A 17,567-nucleotide genomic window follows, 5' to 3' on the forward strand; every position below is an offset into this window, starting at 1 on the left:
CTGCAGGAAGGAAGGAGCTTGACCTCTGGATGAAGTTCTGAGTTCGCTCATTACGCTAACATTTGAACTGCAAACAGAATTAGATCGGGATGGTTTTTGTCACCGACAGTGCTTGGAGGATTTGTTTTCTGAAAAGGACCAGAAAAGATACGGGACTTGCCAGAGCTTTCATTCAGGGTTAGGAAAAGAAAGAATGCACAGTGTAGGTTTAAAGGGAGAATGGGGTGTGTGTGTGTTGGGGGGGAAATACAGTTGTTTTCTTCTTGCACCCTATAAAGTTCTGAACAGACGAAAAGTTACATATGTATCACCTCATTTTATGTATCTCCAAATAACCCTAGGAAGAAGGTCAAATGATCACCTTGGGTTCACAGAAATCAAGGAGCTGTCCCAAGCTGGAAAGGGGCAGGGGGAGCTCAAGCATCTCACAACGCTACGATCCACCAAGGACCCACAGACCCAACTTCCCCACCTTCTTCTGAGCAAGAACAGAGCTCCATAGGTAAGCAGCTTTCCTACCCCCTTTCTTGGTGTATGGCACCTCACAGGCATTCCATCTGAATGAATGAAAAGCCACCCGGCCATGGAATAGAGCATGGCTGCATTTCATAGATATTTACAAACTATTTGGCTACATAAAAACTAATCAGCACTCCAATCCTCTCCTGCCCCACCTCCTGCATCCTCCCATTTTCCCATCCCCCAACCAAGACAGTGTAACCATTCCAGTGTGGGAGTGCCTATGTGGCCACCAATATCCATTCTCCCCACCTTCCTTCCCAGTATTAGAACCTCCAGAAGTTCAGCTAGTCACAAGCTGGACTAACAAAAGACTACAATTCCCAGCCTCCTTTGCACCCAGGTGTTGCCACGTGACCAAGTACAGGCCAATGGGAGGTGGGTGGAAATGACACCCACCCCTTCTTCTCTTCCCACTGTCTTCCCAGGCATGACCATGGACAGGGGGCTGGTGAATCAGCTTCAGTCACTACCCTAGGGCAGTGGTTGTCCACCTTGTCTGGACCTTGGGATCACCTGGGCAAAGTCTCTAAAAAAGCCCTCTGATGCCAGGGCTCCACCTCCAGATTCTGACTTGATTGGACCAGAAGATTCTAATGTCCAGACAAGACAGAGAATAATCATACCAGAGCCGAGGGGAGGGGTGGAGCAGCAAGATGGAAACATCTCGGTCCCTGGATTTCCACTCTTCCTTGGAGCCCACTCACCCTGGGCCGCCTCCTGCCTTTGAGCAAGGATGTGACAGAGACAGAAACTCCTCCACGTGTGAACCACTGCCTCCCTTCCAGGGTTCTTTGTTACTGCTCTTTGGCCTGGACCTCACCTAGTCCAACCAGGGAGTCCTCCAGTCTCCCATAATTGATGCCGGGAGCCATGTGGGCTTGGTTTCTCCGTAGGACCCTGGGGGCCTAGGAGTACAGCCCCCTAACACAAGTATGCAAGTCCAGGGTTGAAATTCTCCTCATTTCCAGACACACTGGCTGCTGGTAGGGTATGGATTTGCCTTTAATCTCATTGTAGACGAGCTTTGCAAGTAAAGGCATCCAATCAATTGGCCTGCTCGCCTTCCAAGAAAGATCTGGCAGATTTTGCTTACTCTCTGGGAGAAATGTTTCCTCTCCCCTAGACGAGGGACTCTTGTGAGCCCCAAAGAGTGGATTCTGTAGAATCTAAGATGAGATACTCTTTCAGTGGTGAAGCATCTGTGTTCCCTGCAGGGGCAGTGAGTCCGGGTCTTGGGCACACACCTACCTGCGTTCATCTTTAGAGGCGTGCAGAGAGATGGCTCAGCGGCCCCAGTACTTATGGGCTAAATAAGGTAAGTTGTCTGAGGTTAAAAGCAAGTGAGGGGCTCCTACCTGCTAGTTGGATTCTGATGAAGCTGAGGATTAAATGTGAAGAGCATAATGAGTGTTCGGCAAATCACTTACTATCTTTTTTCCTATGAGGACTTTCCAGGCAACTTTTAAGAAATGTTTTATTCACCATGTAACCCTTAATCTCAACCCACTGTCCAATCCAAGTATGAGCCCAGCGGGACCCTTTGGGGCAACACTTCAGGGCTTTGGGCAGAAACCAATGACAATATCGAGCAGCACAGGGCGTAAAACCCGCAACTTCTATTCCAGGGCTTCTCCACAGCGGCACTGAAATTTTAGACCAGATCATCTTCTGTCGTGGGGCGTGGGCTGCTCCGTTCACTGTAGGACGTTTAGCAGCATTCCTGGCCTCTGCCCACTCGATGCCAGGATCACTCCCCGCCCTAGTCATGGCGTCTGCAAATGTCTCCAGGCCCTGCTCAACGCCCCCTGCGGGCAGAGCTGGACCCTGGTTGAGAACCGTCGCTCTAGATGAATTCCACGAATTGAGAAGTCACAGCTGCATCCACGAGGGCTCAGCGCAGACTGCACTCATAGGGGGTGCTCCGTCAATGCTTGTTGAGGCTCCATCAAGGCGTGTTGAGTTAATAAATGGAGAAGAGGTGGGAGGGGTGCATCGAGGCCCAAACCTCCAGAAGTGCCTCCTACGTTCGTGCAGCGGACGTGAAAATGTGCGCTCAGGAGGCAAATGGACTGAGGGTCCCCAGCACGTCCACACCAGGTCCAGGCTGCCCACAGGGGCTCCCAGCCAATGACCTTGCTTGGTGGGGGTCCTAAGGCAGAACCATTCTCACAAGACACAGGCTCAAGGACACCCGGGCAGCCCGGCCAAAACTTTCTTGGAAATGCTCCACCATCTGAGACTCCCTGCCCACCGCCTCCCCAGAGGTCAGCCCCGCACTGTGGTCCGAGAGCCCTCACCCTGTTCTCCAGCCTCCGCCCATCATCCTTCACAGGGGTCTCCCCCAGCAATCCCCTTGCCCACCTCATCCCATCTTGGCCTCTGCTTCTGGGTGGATCAGAGCACACCTGGCATTCTAGAAGGACGCCTTTCCCCAGCCCCCTCTTCCTGTGTGATGTCAGAGCCAGGGGCTTCCTCCCGGGGGGCTCCGTTGATGAGAGCATCACATTAAAACCAGTTTAGACAGGGAGGGAGTTCTTTGAAGTGATTCAGTTCCCTTTGTCCAGAAAACCAAAGAAGACGAGATTATCTCATAAATAGCTAATAAAACCAGACACACACTAACATTGCAATCCAAAAACACTTTGACAAGGTAACCTTTTATCGGTTTTAAGGCAGCAAGTCAAGTCCTCTGGTCCACATGCCTTTCTTCTGACCAAGGGTCAGGGTCGAGGGAAGGGGTTGGCCAGGGGAAGCCCAGCCAGCGCACTCTTCTCCATCATCCATCCATCTTGTCTCTCCAATCCCCAAATACGATCTTAATGCACTTTGGTTTAGAGCAAGCATGTCCCGCGGCCCCATCCAGCCGAGTGTGCAGGAGCGACTGCCTAGCCAGGGGCCCCGGGCTCAGCTAGCTTTGCCCTCGGCCAGGCTCTCCCAGGGGCAGATGACCTCCTTTTCTATGGCCTGGTCGCTCCGTTCTCCTGTCCTCGTGTCCTCCGAGTCCATCAGGCAGGTCCCGCTCCCCATAGGCACATCCATTTTGATCTGGAAGAAGCTTCAGGCACAAGAGGAAAGCAGGTGTGTGGGGATAGGAGGTCACCAAATCCCCAACTCACCCTGACATCCCTGAAGGAGCGTGGACACAGGTGCATTTGCCAAAAGCTGTGTGTGCAGGGATTGGCTCGGTGGACCCCTTTCATTGGGGAAGGAGGAAGGCTCCTATTTTCCTGCTGAATGAAGGATAATTCAGAAAATGCTTTACTTTCATTTTCAAGGGGCTTGAGTTTTTATGGTTTTGATGAATTCAGGATGTTCCTATAGGACATGCCAGGACTTAATCCTCAGCCCCTTTAAACTGCCTTCTGATGAAGTGGTGGCCACTGAGAACAGAGGTTTTAAAAGCCCCAAGCCTGTATGTGTGGCCTGGCTGTGGCCACAAAGCTAGAACATTCCCTCAGCAGAGCCAGTTGGGAGGAATCAACAGATATGTTCACCCTGGATCCTGACCCCTCCCCTCCCCCATCCCCGGATGCACAGTGCACCGCAGAAGCCAGATACTTGGGTATCCATGGCAACCTAAGACCGCAGCAGGCGCCTTCTTTCAACAAGACCTGGCAGGGCCAGACGCAGGAGCCTGTTGGTTGGTGCAAGGTTGCCCCCGCCACCTGCTGTCTCCCCCTGAAACCAAATAAAGATGGGGGCTGATTCTTTGTTTTGCATTGTCTGTAACTTTTCTTTCTGCCCTGGTCCGGGAGTGATCAAGCGCCCCTCAGAGCCTCTGTTCTGCACCCAGAGAGCTGCTTCGGGGCAGGGAGTTCTCAGAGGTGCGAGCAGCACCACCCACGATGGGGTTTAGAGGGGCCACCCCTGCGCAGAGACTGGACACTGCCAGCGCCCCTGCAGCCCCTCTGAGCCACCGGGCAGGTGTGCGCAGGAAGGGGTGGGGGAGGGGAGGGAGTGCGGGGCCCCAGCACCACCTGTGGGTCCTACTGCTGCCACTGAACTTTCCAGCCCTTTTAAAAATGCGATGGATTCATTAGATTAACGTTTTGGGGGTGGAGCAGGGTGTGTGGAAGAGTATAAAAAGGGGAAAAGAAGATGGAAAAGAAAGACACTCTTCTCCTTTTCCTCAGAAAGACAGGAGAGGGCAGCACTGAGTGTCTGGAAACTACCCAGAGGCCGAGGGATTTAATGGGCCTGTGGGTTGTGTCTGTTCTCCCAGAATCCTCCTTACCCAGCCCCCTACTGCCCCCCTAGCCCAGCCCCCAGCCCCCAGACCACAGAGCCTCGGTCCTCACCAGACATCCACGCAGGCCCGCGCGTGTGCGCACACACACACACACACACCCCTCCGTCACACACACAAGCCCGCGCGTGCACACACACACACACACCCCTCCATCACACACACGCACACGCACACGCACACACACACACCCCTCCATCCTTACTTGGCTGCTCTCCGGGACCTCGGTCGTGGCAGCTGCCGGCCCGCGTCCCCCAGCGGCTGCACCTTCCCGTGGGGCACAGGGGGGCACCTGGGGGAGAGCCTGGCAAAGACCTGGGAGGCCAAACAGCCTCGTCTCAGGAACCGGCCGAGGGACAGGGTCACGCGGGCCTTGGGAGGGGCCCGGGGCCGGGGCTGGTCCGCGGAGGCCCCGCCGGTCTCAGCGTCCGAGCGCCCACGGGCGGCCTCCCGCTTCGGCTCCTCGCCCGGGGAGCCCTCCAAGGCCACCTCGATGGGCGAGGGGCAGACGGTGCTGCTGGGCCGCCGGAGGAAGCGGCCGGGCGAAGGGAAGGGCCTCCGCGGCGAGCGGCAGCGCGGGGAGCGGGGGCTGGACGGAGAGGGGGGCAGGTGGGCCCCAGTGTACACGGCCAGGTGAGGGCTGGGGGCCGCGCGCTGGCCCGGCTGCAGAGAAGGAGGGAGAGAGCGCCGAGTGAGCGGCGTGGCTGGTCCACGGCCCGCGGGCCGCGCTCGGCTGACTCAGCCACCTGAGCACGCCGCACACAGACCTCCCACCAAGGGGCCTGACCGTCCCCAAGCCCTGGCTACGTCCCCAGGGCTGGGGGATTGCATCCCAGGGCACAGACAGCCCTTCTTCCAGGCCTGGGACACGGAGTGTGGCCAGGCTGGATTTCCAGTCGGCCTTGGACTCCACCCCCAACGAGCAACGCCTGCACCCACGGTCCGTCCCGCCCTCCCTTCTCCATACACGGTACAGCGTAAAGTCTGGAGACATCTAACACCCTTTTCACAGAGCAGCGGAGGTGCCAGGGGGAGAGCTGATCCTTCCAGGCCTAAGACCACCCGTCTTGTCCTGAGCCCCGACCCATGTCCACGGGTCACCCCTGGGGATGACCGGGCCCACCCTTTCCCATGCCCTTCCCCGCAGGCAGCGCAGCAGGACCTGGACCTTCCGCGGAGAAGGAGCCTGGAAACACAGACAAGGAGGTTATCGGTGGGGAAAGGGGAAGTAGGTCAGCAGGTGTCAGCCTCCCTGGGCCACGGGGGCCAAGCAGTGGGCAGCAGCATGGGTTCAGGCACGCTGTCGGGAAGGCGCCCGAGAGAGCGTCATCTGAGCTCACGGCGGAAGTGAGAATCCGGATCCTCAGCAGGAAGGCTCTCTGCTCTCACCTCTCCTCGGCCTGCTTTGTGTCCCCCCCGTCACCCCGAAGGCCTGCCCTGGCCACGTGCCACATCAAAGCCCAGTGTGGATGGAGCTGGGGGCTGTGCTGGTCCTGGCGGGGAGAGGGCTCCTGGGACAGCTGGACCAACACTGCCTCCAAGAGAGAAATGCCTTCAGGGAGGAAAAACCCTTTGAAACTGTCACAGCCACACAGATGTCCCGCTTAGAGGGAGCCACCTGCCCCCAGGGGCCTGGGCACTGCCCTGGGGCCCAAGGAGGGCAGCTCCAGGCGCTGAGCTGGAGTCTGCTGGCTTCTGAGGAGGGTGCTGGTCCCGACCTGAAGAGGGAAGGGCACATCCGAGAACAGCCCTGAGAGGAAAAGCAAGGCCAGGGGGCCACAGGGAGCTTTCCTGCCGGGGTGGGGGAGGGCGGTCTCTACTCTCTCCCACCAGCTCCCTGAAGCTCAAGCAACACTCGGTTCTGAAACAGCAGCTTGGAGGCACTGATGCTGTTCCACTGCTCAGACAGGCCGACAAACCAGAGCCAAGGCCCAGAGCCGAGGCAACTGGGTTATTATACTGATCATCATTGTGATTATTGTTAACATGCAGTGACAACTTAGCAAATGTGAGCTTCTGGGCTGAGCACTTTATGTGGACTATTACATTTATCTCCCAGAGCCACTCGGTGAGGCAGTCAACTCTTATTATGCCCATTTTACAGATGAGAAAACTAAGGCTTCCAGAAGCCAAGCCCCAGGAACGCGGGGAACGGTGAGCAGATTTTGCAAAACCAGGCTCACTGGCTCCGTAGTTTGCATCGCGCAGGGTGTCCGTTACAAATGCAGATCCCAGGCCCACCCCAGACCCACTGGAGGAGAACCTCACGGGGGGCACTCAGGGAAAGCAAAGTCTCACAAACTTTGCTTGTGAGAAGGAGATGCTTTGCAAGTAAGCAAGACCCAGTAAGTTCGGGGAGCTGTGCACTGCGCTTCCGACACCTGTCTCCTACAGGGCACAGTCTGCGAAGGAGAATAACAAGAGGGACGGCTGGGCCCTGATGAAGGGTTTGGGAGATGACTGTCAGGTGTACGGCCCTGCAGTTTATGAAGCACTTAAGATGTGCCAGGTGCGCAACGCATCTATTACCACCCCATTTTAGAGACCAGAATACCGAGGACCAGAGGGGTTCAGTACCGTCCCCAGGCTCCCACCACAGACCAGTGACTGTGGAACACAGAACTCTAAGGTGGCACCAAGATGCCTGCCCCTGCCCTTCAGGATGGGTGTGAGCTGTGGATGTCACAGGGCAGTCATCCCCCAAGGTCAGGCTATGGCATACGGCATAGGCGACTCTAAAAAGGGATTATCCCGGCGACCCTGATCTCATCACCTGTTCCCTTCAAATCTGAGTCTAGAAGCCAGAGAGACAGACGTCAAGAGAGGTTCGGAGCATGATTAGGAATTCAACGAGGGAGGTGTTCTCCATGGTTGGCTCTGAAGATGGAGGGTGTGGAACACACAGTAAGGAGTTCGGGCGGCTTCTGGAAGCTGAGAACAGCCCTCAGCCGACAGCTGGCAAAAAAAATGGGGCCCTCAGTCCCACGACAAGAGACGGAATCCTTCCAACGTGGAAGAGCCTCCAGATGAGAACACACACAGCCTCGCGACACCCTGACTGTGTACCCTGAACAGAGAGTCCTGCCCAGTCCCACCTGGTCAACTATGAGCTGGTAAATGGTGCTTGTCAGTGCTAATTTGTCCCTGGGGGATCGCTAACTAATCCAGTGACCAAATGAGACTCTGACTCCAGGTCCTTGTAACCCCAAAGCCTTTGTTTTTCCTACTGATCCACGCTGCCAGCCCATTGCCTGGGGGCTTTGTACAGGACTTGGGGTCCTGGGCCAAAATGCCAAACTAGGAACCAGGCTTTATTCAGAGAGATGGAGAGGCCTCAAGTTAAGCGAGGACACACCCACCCCCAGTTCGTTACCTTAAATCCCACTCACTCAGAATTTGCGGTCAACTCCTGCTATAATCCTCACTTTACAGATAAAAAAACAGAGGCTCATGGAGATGATGCAGCTTGACCAAGACGATATAGCTTAGCACAGCCAAGCCCCGCCAAGCCCCGCCACATCCCCCCGCCCAATTCTGGCCCTTCCTCTCCACCCCACTCCTCCCCCCAGCACCTGCTTTTTTCCAGGATGAATGACAGGACACGTTAGGAAGGTGGCTACTGTCCTGCTTCACTTACCTGGCCTGAGAAAGTCCCTTCTTCTGGGCAAACAGGCATCAGCCCAACTGGCCCTGGACACTCTGAGCAAGATGCCTTTTTCTACCCACTCCCACCACGACCCTGGCCCCTCCCATACCCACCACGGGTGTGAAGCAGCAAAGCAGCAGCGTGCGAGGCACGTGGCAAAGAAATGACACAACAGAGACACAGTAAAGGAGTGCTTGGCTTTGTTTTGTGCTGCTGTTTTATTCTGCTGCAGAAGGAGCATGACATGGAGTGCGTTCTGTGGCACGAGAACATGAGCACAGGCTTTTAATGAAAGGCAAAGCAGATGATGCAGAGACGCAACTCACTTTCCGTACGGAAACTGGCTGAGAATTTGCAGGAGACCCTGTGGCCACTTCCTGGGAGCAGGTAGGCGGAGAGGGCCGCCTTCTGGGGGCCGCATGCCATGCACCGGTTCCCCCTTCCCAGCCCCTCTCACTCGCCCTTTCCCTGCTGCCCCCAAAAGCAAATGAGCACAGTTGGCCCCGTGGGGAAAAATCCATGTGGGCGAACACCCCATTTCTCCTACGGGTCAGCTCATCTGCCACCGCCCAGCGCAAGACCTTCCCATCTTGAACAGACGAAACTGGGGACCCACGGACTGACCAGTCACTACACTGCTGCTGGTCAGCCCTCTCCTAGGAACTGCGGACATACGACATGACATCAATTCCCCACTCTCTTCCCCTCAAATATATCCTAATGGTCCCTGGAGAGCTAGACTCTGAGGGAGAAGAGAAAGTAAGATGGTTTGGGTCAACAAGGCTTTCGATACACCTCAGGAAATGCCCTAAATAATAAAGAATAACGAACCACTGTACTGGGCAACACTGACAAATGCAAGGAAGAACAAGATTACTTTAAGACCATGAAGCTACTAGGGTTGGTGATGATGATACTGATGACAACAATGACAACAGTGATGGCGATGATGGTGATGATGGTGATGATGATGGTGATATTGATGATGATGATGGTGATGATGGTGATGATGGTGGTGATGGTGATGGTGATGATGGTGAGGATGATGGTGGTGATGGTGATAATGATGGTGAGGATGATGATGGTGATGATGGTGGTGATGATGGTGAGGAAGATGATGATGGTGGTGATGGTGATGATGGTGAGGATGATGATGGTGGTGATGATGGTGATGATGGTGGTGATGGTGAGGATGATGATGGTGGTGATGGTGATAATGATGGTGATGGTGATGGTGAGGATGATGATGGTGATGATGGTGAGGAAGATGATGATGGTGGTGATGGTGATGATGGTGAGGAAGATGATGATGGTGGTGATGGTGATGATGGTGATGATGATGGTGGTGATGGTGATGGTAAGGATGATGGGGATGATGGTGGTGATGGTGATAATGATGATGGCTGTGACGACGATCACGGCAGCTAGCATTTACTGAGCACTTATCTGCCAGGCATTTTCCTAAGCACTCTACTCTACTCCCTAGCCCTTGTATTTCCATTCAACCCTCACAACAAAAGCAGTCTTTTCTCTAAAAGCCAAGCCTGAAAATGAATCCTGGTACCTTATGGCATAACTTATATTCTAGCATCAGATATACACCCCATGGGTAGAGAAACTCAAGCTGTTTGCAATATGGCATTAATGGAATTAAGATGGTGCCTAAGTACGTGGCAGAATAGAGAATATCATAGTAATTTAAATGTATCAATACTATTGTCCAAATAAGTACTATTTTTACACCATTTGAGATTCAAATGGACCCTGTGGGGCTACTGTTAGTGCATCAAAGCTGGCAGGAGCAGATACCAGTGGCTGGAGTCTAGAAGCAGACACACTTCCAAAACCTCAAAACTGGGTAGGGCTCCTTTCTACCAAACATGAGAATTTCCTGGTGGATCCCCCTCGACCCCCCAGGCCAGACAATTCTCCCCCATCTCTGTGCTCCGCTAGTGTGTTGTACACCACCCAGCCTAGATCACCTCCATGCACCCTTGTCAGCCCCTTGAGGGCAGAGAACACCTCGTCCATCTTTGCATCTGTGCCACAGCACCCACCATGGGCTCTCACACAAAACAGGTGTTTAAAATACATTTGTGGATGGAGATTAAGAGGTACAAACTACTAGGTATAAAATAAATGATACCAGGACGTAACGTACAGCACAGGGAATATAGCCAACGTTTTATAATAAGTTTAAACGGGGTATAAGCTATAAAAATATTGAATCACTATGTTGTACACCTGAAACTAATATAATATTGTGAACCAACTATACTTTAATAATAAGAAATATATAGAATACACTTGTGGAACGCATCCAGAAGTGAAGCCATGTGTCATCTCCCTTCCTTCAGATGGGTAATGTGGTAGCACTCATCCGTCCAATAAGGAACGATAACCTACTTTGTTGACATGTCTGTGCCTCTCCTTTGACTGGGGATTCTTGTGTGTCTGACACTGAGAAGGTTTCCATCAATGCGTGCGCCACACCTACTATGCGTCTGACACAGAGCACTGGGTACTCTGCAGGAGGATGACAGGCACATGAAGCAGACATGTCTCATGAGTGAGGAGTGGGCTGGTGAATCGCTGAGTCAAAGATGAACAAGACATACTCTGTGTCCTGAAGAATTCAAGGTGCATTTCAACTCTCCCACCACCCTACCACCATTTTGCTAGGTGTGTAACCTCAGCTCATACAGGGGTAAGTAGGATGGAGGGCAAATACCTGGAGTTCCATGCTTCTCAAACTTTCCCACAGGAGTAGGCCAAACAGCAGGAGAACTGGGCAACCATGCTCTCCCAAGAGTCTGAGGGCAAAAGCCTGAATCTGCCACAGCCAGGCATGAGATATCTTTGATGTCTCAGCTTTTATCTTAAAAAATTCATGTACATCTTGCAGTCTAATTCATAATATATTCATGATTATTTTAGTGTGAAAATTTAAAAATTATCTAACTTCCCTCCCATTGCAAATCTTCAAGTAAAATTGATGCCCCAGGTTGGGTATGCTCCTGGAATTCACTGAGTCTAGTTTGAGAAACATGGATCTGGTCCCAACCCCTCATTTCAAAAATTATGAAGCAGAGAGGTGAAGTGACTTGCTCAAGACCACATGGCTAGCGACAGAATGAGGACAAGAGCCTAAGAGGCCTTCTCCAATCCCAGGGCTCTTTCCACCCATCCATCCATCCATCCATCCATCCATCCATCCATCCATCCATCCATCCTTGTAATATGTTTATGCAGAATTCACTATATCTAAAGCATCAGATTCCAAGTAGTGAGTGAGATACGGTCCCTTCCCTCATGTCAGTCAGTTTACAATGGTTCATCACCTGAAATTTCTGCTTGAGGCGCTCCCCTTGAGTTGGAGGACTCCAACATTCTTCAAAAGAGAGATGAACAAAGCATCTCTCTAGCTGCTCTTCCAGAGTGTAAACTAGTCTATGACTGGGGAAGACAGGGAGAGTAATAGAATCCCTTTGCTAACATGAAACCAAGAGCCTCAAACCTCTTACAATGGCCTGGAAAGCCCTCGATGGCCTGCCCTGCCCACCTCTTGTACCACTGCCCCTTTGTCTACCAGGCTCCTTTCACCTGGCCTTTCAGTCTGAGCCATTTCCCACCTCTGGGCCTTGGCTCATGCAGCTCCCTCTGCCTGGAAAGTTCTTCCTGCCTCACCTGCACTCCTTCTATGGCCAAATCTTTTTCATCCTCTGCTTATCCGCTGCCACCTCAGAGAGACCCCCTGAGTCTACACACACTGCATCCTCCCTACTACGGCACCATATGCATTAAAGCACATTCTATGGGTTTTATCATATTTTTGTTTGAGTTGCCGATTGCAAGGATGGCCTCAGTTCTTCAGCCCTCCACATCTCCCCGTCTTTTGCCAGGAGACTTTGAAATTTCTCTCACTGAAGAGGTAGAATCGATTTCCCCAGCCCTTGATTCTAGGCTGGATTTGTGACTTGCTTTGGTTATTAAGATGAGGCACCAGTTCCAGGCCTTCATCTCAAGAATCTTATGTGCTTCCACCGACTCCCCTGCAATTTTGCCATCCTCATAGGATCATGCCCAGGCCAGGCTGTTGAAGGATAAGAAACATGTGAGCAGAATCCTTCAACTCATCCCGGCCTAGGCTGCCACAGATCAACCCTCACCAGGCATGGGAATGAGCCCCACCAAGATCAACAGAACCACAGAGATGACCCTTTATGCATAAGCCATGAACACTTATTCTTCTATACCACTCTAGTTGTGTGCTTGCTTGTTACACAGCAGCAGCTACCTGATACACTTGGCTTCCTTATTTTTTTGTCAGTCCTGGACTATAAGCTCCATGAGGCAGGGACCATGTCTATTTTATTCACCAATGCCGGGCACATAATAGGTGCTCAGTTAATTTGCTGAGTGAGTCTTCTTGATGTAGAAAGGTCGGTACCTTGCTCATCCACTTGCTTTATCTCTTTTGCATTCTTACACAGGTGTACAGGAGCAAACCCAACTTCAAGAATTACCTTTAGGCCTCCAAGGTCAGAGCTGGAACTGTCCTGACCACCCGCACCCCCACCCCTGACCACAGGCTGGCCTAATCTAAAGCTACGGAGGAGGGAAGGACCAACATCTAGATAATATCCCAAAGAGTACTATCTTTGACCCTGACTCATTTTGAAAATGTCACAGACCTCTAACCATCCCTCCTCCCATGAATGAAGACATCAGCACCTTCGTCCTTTAACCAAAAAGATGCTCCATTTTACCTGGACTTCTCTGGAGGCCTCTGGCCTAAGTCCTTCATTCCTACAAGCTACTAATTCTCCTAGCATCATGTAAAAGGGGGATGGGGAGGCAAAAGTGAAGAAGAGAGCCCACCAACCCTCAAAACTTAGGACTAAGAACAAGCTCAAAAGAAATGTCTCAGCAGAGCTTCTCCAGGCAGGTGTGACAGAGGGGCCCCAGGAAAGGGCATCTACAGGGGAGGCCTGCAGCCAGCCCCTGGCTGGGGGGCCCGTCCCCAGCTGCTTTAGAGGCAGAGTCTAAATTGGAGAGACGGGAGGAGGAGCTTCTGGAAGCTACTGGAAACAAACATGCGGAACGACGCCCTGGGGGTAGTTAACCACGCCCTTCTCACCAATGGGGGCTCACGAAGCAGCTTTTCTCTCTGGTTCTCACCCCCAAGGACTCCGGAAGGTAAGAGAGGCGATGTCACAGTAACGGAGTCAGGTGCAGCCCCCCTCTCTCCCCCTCCCCCGTGCCCGCCCGGCCCCTTGGCGATCTGGAGGGGTAGGAGGAAGCCCAAGACAGGGGTCCAAGGAATTGGGGGTGAACCCGACTGGCCCACCGCCCCATGAATGGGGAGCAGAACCCTCTAGACTCTCCCCCACCCCCAGGAATAAATAAGTAACTGTGGATTTATTTGGGAGGCAGCTCTTTTCTGAGTTGGCTCCTGCGGTCCAGCCTGCTCATGACCTGCGTGATGTCCACCGTGTTGGCCGCTTCCCGAGCCTTGGCTTCTTCTTCCAGCTGCCTGAGGACGACGGGGCTTGGGCTGGAGCGCAGGGTACGCCGCATGAACGGGAGGTTCGAGCTGAAAGGGAGGAGAGAACGGTGGTCAGTGGAGGGTCACGCGCTCCCCGAAGCGACACTGGCACATCTGGCGGGAGGTGAGGCCGGACTCCGGATCGGCCCCTTATCCCCGCGGGAACCTCAAGGGGGGCCCTCAGAGGCACGTCCAGCCGTGGCTCTTTTCTCCCCGCTGGGAGGATGGGACCAGACTGAGGACCAGCTGCCATCAGATCTTAGTCTTAGACGCGGCCAGGAAGACTCAGATGGTGCCAAGTACAGACCACCTTTCATGAGGTTTAGAAATCAATGAGGCATCTTATCTTCCTGGAGGCCCTTCCAGAAAGAAGCGGACAAGGAGGGTCTGGATACTGGAAACCCAGGGGTTCTTGCCTCCAGGGAGAATTGGAACGCTTGTTTTCAAAAGCCAAGGTTCTGGGGCTTCCCTGGTGGCGCAGTGGTTGAGAGTCTGCCTGCCAATGCAGGGGACGCAGGTTCGTGCCCCGGTCCAGGAAGATCCCACATGCCGCGGAGCGGCTGGGCCCGTGAGCCATGGCCGCTGAGCCTGCGCGCCCGGAGCCTGTGCTCCGCAACGGGAGAGGCCACAACAGTGAGAGGTCCGTGTACCGTAAAAAAAAAAAAAAAAAAAAAAAAAAACCACAAAAGCCAAGGTTCTGCAAAGGAAGGAAAGAGCGGGGCCATCGAAGAGCGAGCCTGCACGGGCAGAGCAAGGCGAAGGGTCCTGAGGAGGGTTGATGAGCAGCCGTGCGCTGTGCGTCTGCGCCAGACCCGGCGGACCCTTCCTCCAAAGCACTGTGCGCATGCGCGAGCCGTCAGCCCCTTCCACGAAAGCCAGTCGTGGATCGCCGACCCCAAACTCTCCACCAAGACCTCGGGAGCCACGACAAAGCTCCAGGTATCTGAGTGAGGCAGGCGATGGAGAGCAGGCTTGGAAAATAAGCATTTCAGCAGCAAGGGGAGACTTAAAACCTAGGACCTCCCCAAATTTCAGGACCACATCAGCCCCTGGAACTCTAGCATCCACCCTAGGGAGGAAGAGGGCTCCCCTACCCGTAAGTCGGGGCTCCCATCAGCCCTGCCTGCCTGGAGCTCCATTTAACTTGTTCTGGAAAAAATTAAGTTTTGTGCGCTGTCTCACGCCTGAGAGTCACGGGACAAACTCATACCCGCCCTGCCATCCCCACATAGTTCCGGGCCGGGCTTCCCACGTCCCACGGGGGTGTTCTCACTCCCGGCAGCGCTGACAGCATCTCCAGACCGCGGTACCCGACCTCACAGGCGAGCACTGCACCTGTGGTCTAGTGCCGCCCCAGCCAAGCACCCGGATGCCCCACAAAAGATCTCAGCTGATTTCTCAGGTCTGTGCCAACTTAAAAAACATCTGGAGAGAGACGTACGAAGCTCTCCTCCCTTCCCCACTACTTTCTGGCAGAACTTCTGGAGCTATTATGGCCCTTTCTTGTGGCTTAAAGAAAAGCTTTCAAGTCCCCAGGGACACTGAACTCCCTTCCTTACGCCGTGAACCTAGAAGAATAACACCACAAAGACCTCCTTTCTCTCCTTTTCATAACAGGGCCATTATCCTCAAGAATGAAATCAAGTTGGGGTTTTTTTTTAAGCTTCTTTGACAAAGGCTCTGGTCCAGCCACCCCTCTTTTGAATTGACTGGAGACTCTGGAAAAAGAGCCCAGCGTGGGCTGAGCTGGCAAACGGTGGGGGGGGACATCTACTAAGGGGGGGCCGGGGGAGGGGGGGACAGGACATGCGCTGGCGCTGGGAAAACCTCCGCCAAAGTCCTGCGTCTTTGTTCAAGCTGCCGTTTGGCTACTCTTTTGAATCTTCAGTCCCTGTAGAGTTTTCTTTTTCCCCCAGATAAGGAGTTCAAACTGCCCCTCAGAACATTTCATCCTTTGCCCAAGGGCTTTGCCAGATGGGATGCTCCATATCTCCAATGAGGAAGGTGAGAATGAATAAAGAAGGCAGTCCCCCCAGGTCAGCAAGAATACTTAGAGTTTCCCTGTACATTTTCCCTAAGAGTCTATATTTTTCTTGGGGTGCAATCTGCTCTTCTCTCCACGGTCTTAGGCCATTACAAAGGACATTACCAGGATGTAGCTAAATTAATTCTTACACATCAGTTTGGAGGTGGAGAAGTGTAGCAATTAAAAAGCCAATGAGATGCTTCCATTTGTAATAAAGGTCATTATCCCAACTCATAATCAAAACTCTTTGAAACCAGTGTTAGGGAAACAAAACTTACTGGCAGTAATTACTATGTACATCTTGCCAGCGTGATTTCAGAGCATGGTGAAGACAATAAGGCGGTCAGACCCTAAGAAATACTTCCCCGTCCCCAATATTTTCAGCCAGCAAATATCTTGATAATAGCCATTTGGCTGAAAGAGACCCTCCTTCCCCTGTAAACAAAGCAGCAGGCAATGAGTGATTGCAACCCATTCCACTTGCCTTCTCTTGGTGGTTCCCTGAGGTTCAACTGCTTTGGCCAGCATTTCCTTATAGACTGGGGATTTTAAGTAGCGGGCATAAGAGTCCTAGCGGGAACAAGAGAAAAACAGTTATTATGAGAGGCAAAGTGTCACATCAAACGAAGACACTTGCCGTTTCCCCAGCCTTCCCTCGGCAGTGAGATTGCAAAGTTAAGAGGATTTGTATCCTTGTGTGCAAGGCATTCAGATGTGTGTCTAAAGCCACGGTGCTCAAGTGCGGTCCCCATGCCGGCAGCATGCACTTCACCTGGCCACTTGCTAGAAATGCACATTCTCAGAGATCCGAGGTGTGGGACATGCTGAGTCTTGGCCAGATGCTGCTGCCTTTCACGCTAGAGAACCCTGGTCCATAGCCGCCCCCGAAGAATCTCGAGGGCTCTTCAGCGAAGTACGCCTGGAACAGCAGACCCTTGCTTCCAACCTTGCCCACCCACTACCTCCACTTTGAAGCCCACTCACAACCCCTTCTCCCCTGAATTTCAGTAGAAAGGCAAGAGAATACCAAACCCGACCCAACCAAAAAAAGCCCCAGGCTCAGACTCCTCTTGTGTGGCTATTTGCTGGGACCCTCGGCAGGTTCAGGGAAGTCGCTTCCTGAACGCTTGCTCCCCGCAAGCCGACTGCAAACTCTAGTCATAACATACACGGGACAAAGCCCACAGAAAACATCTAGGAGAATTTCTCAACAACCAATTGAGAATTTTCAAAAATTTATTGAAACGGTACCATTCTAAAGACTAAGTAGTAGCAGTCAAAGTCATGAGAACTGTGGGCAGAAGACCTAAATAGACATTTCTCCAAAGAAGACATACAGATGGCCAACAGGAACATGAAAAGATGCTCCACATCGCCAATCATTAGAGAAATGCAAATCAGGACTACCGTGAGTTATCTATCACCTCACACTGGTCAGAATGGCCATCATCAAAAAGTCTACAGATAACAAATGCTGGAGAGGGTGTGGAGAAAAGGGAACCCTCCTACACGGTGGGGGGAATGTAAATTGGTGCAGCCACTATGTCATGACGGTCTATACGACGACTGCAGAGTGAGA

At 52.9% G+C, this 17,567-nt stretch overlaps 1 protein-coding gene across 1 annotated transcript in view; it reads right to left on the reverse strand.

The window, feature by feature from the left end:
* Positions 1-2,917: 2,917 nt before the first annotated feature.
* Positions 2,918-17,567, reverse strand: part of RGS9 (regulator of G protein signaling 9) — a gene marked incomplete at its 5' end in the record, with an annotated part of 90,175 nt that continues 75,525 nt past the window's right edge. The window contains 4 exons of the mRNA XM_081218634.1: positions 2,918-3,577; positions 4,974-5,431; positions 13,893-14,010; positions 16,473-16,558. Of these exons, the coding sequence (XP_081074760.1) occupies positions 3,427-3,577; positions 4,974-5,431; positions 13,893-14,010; positions 16,473-16,558 (813 nt within the window). The 3' untranslated portion in view covers positions 2,918-3,426. The remainder of the gene's footprint in view (positions 3,578-4,973; positions 5,432-13,892; positions 14,011-16,472; positions 16,559-17,567) is intronic.

Source organism: Mesoplodon bidens, assembly GCF_964165515.1.
Source record: "Mesoplodon bidens genome assembly, chromosome: 19".
NCBI classification, from domain to species: Eukaryota; Metazoa; Chordata; class Mammalia; order Artiodactyla; family Ziphiidae; genus Mesoplodon; species Mesoplodon bidens.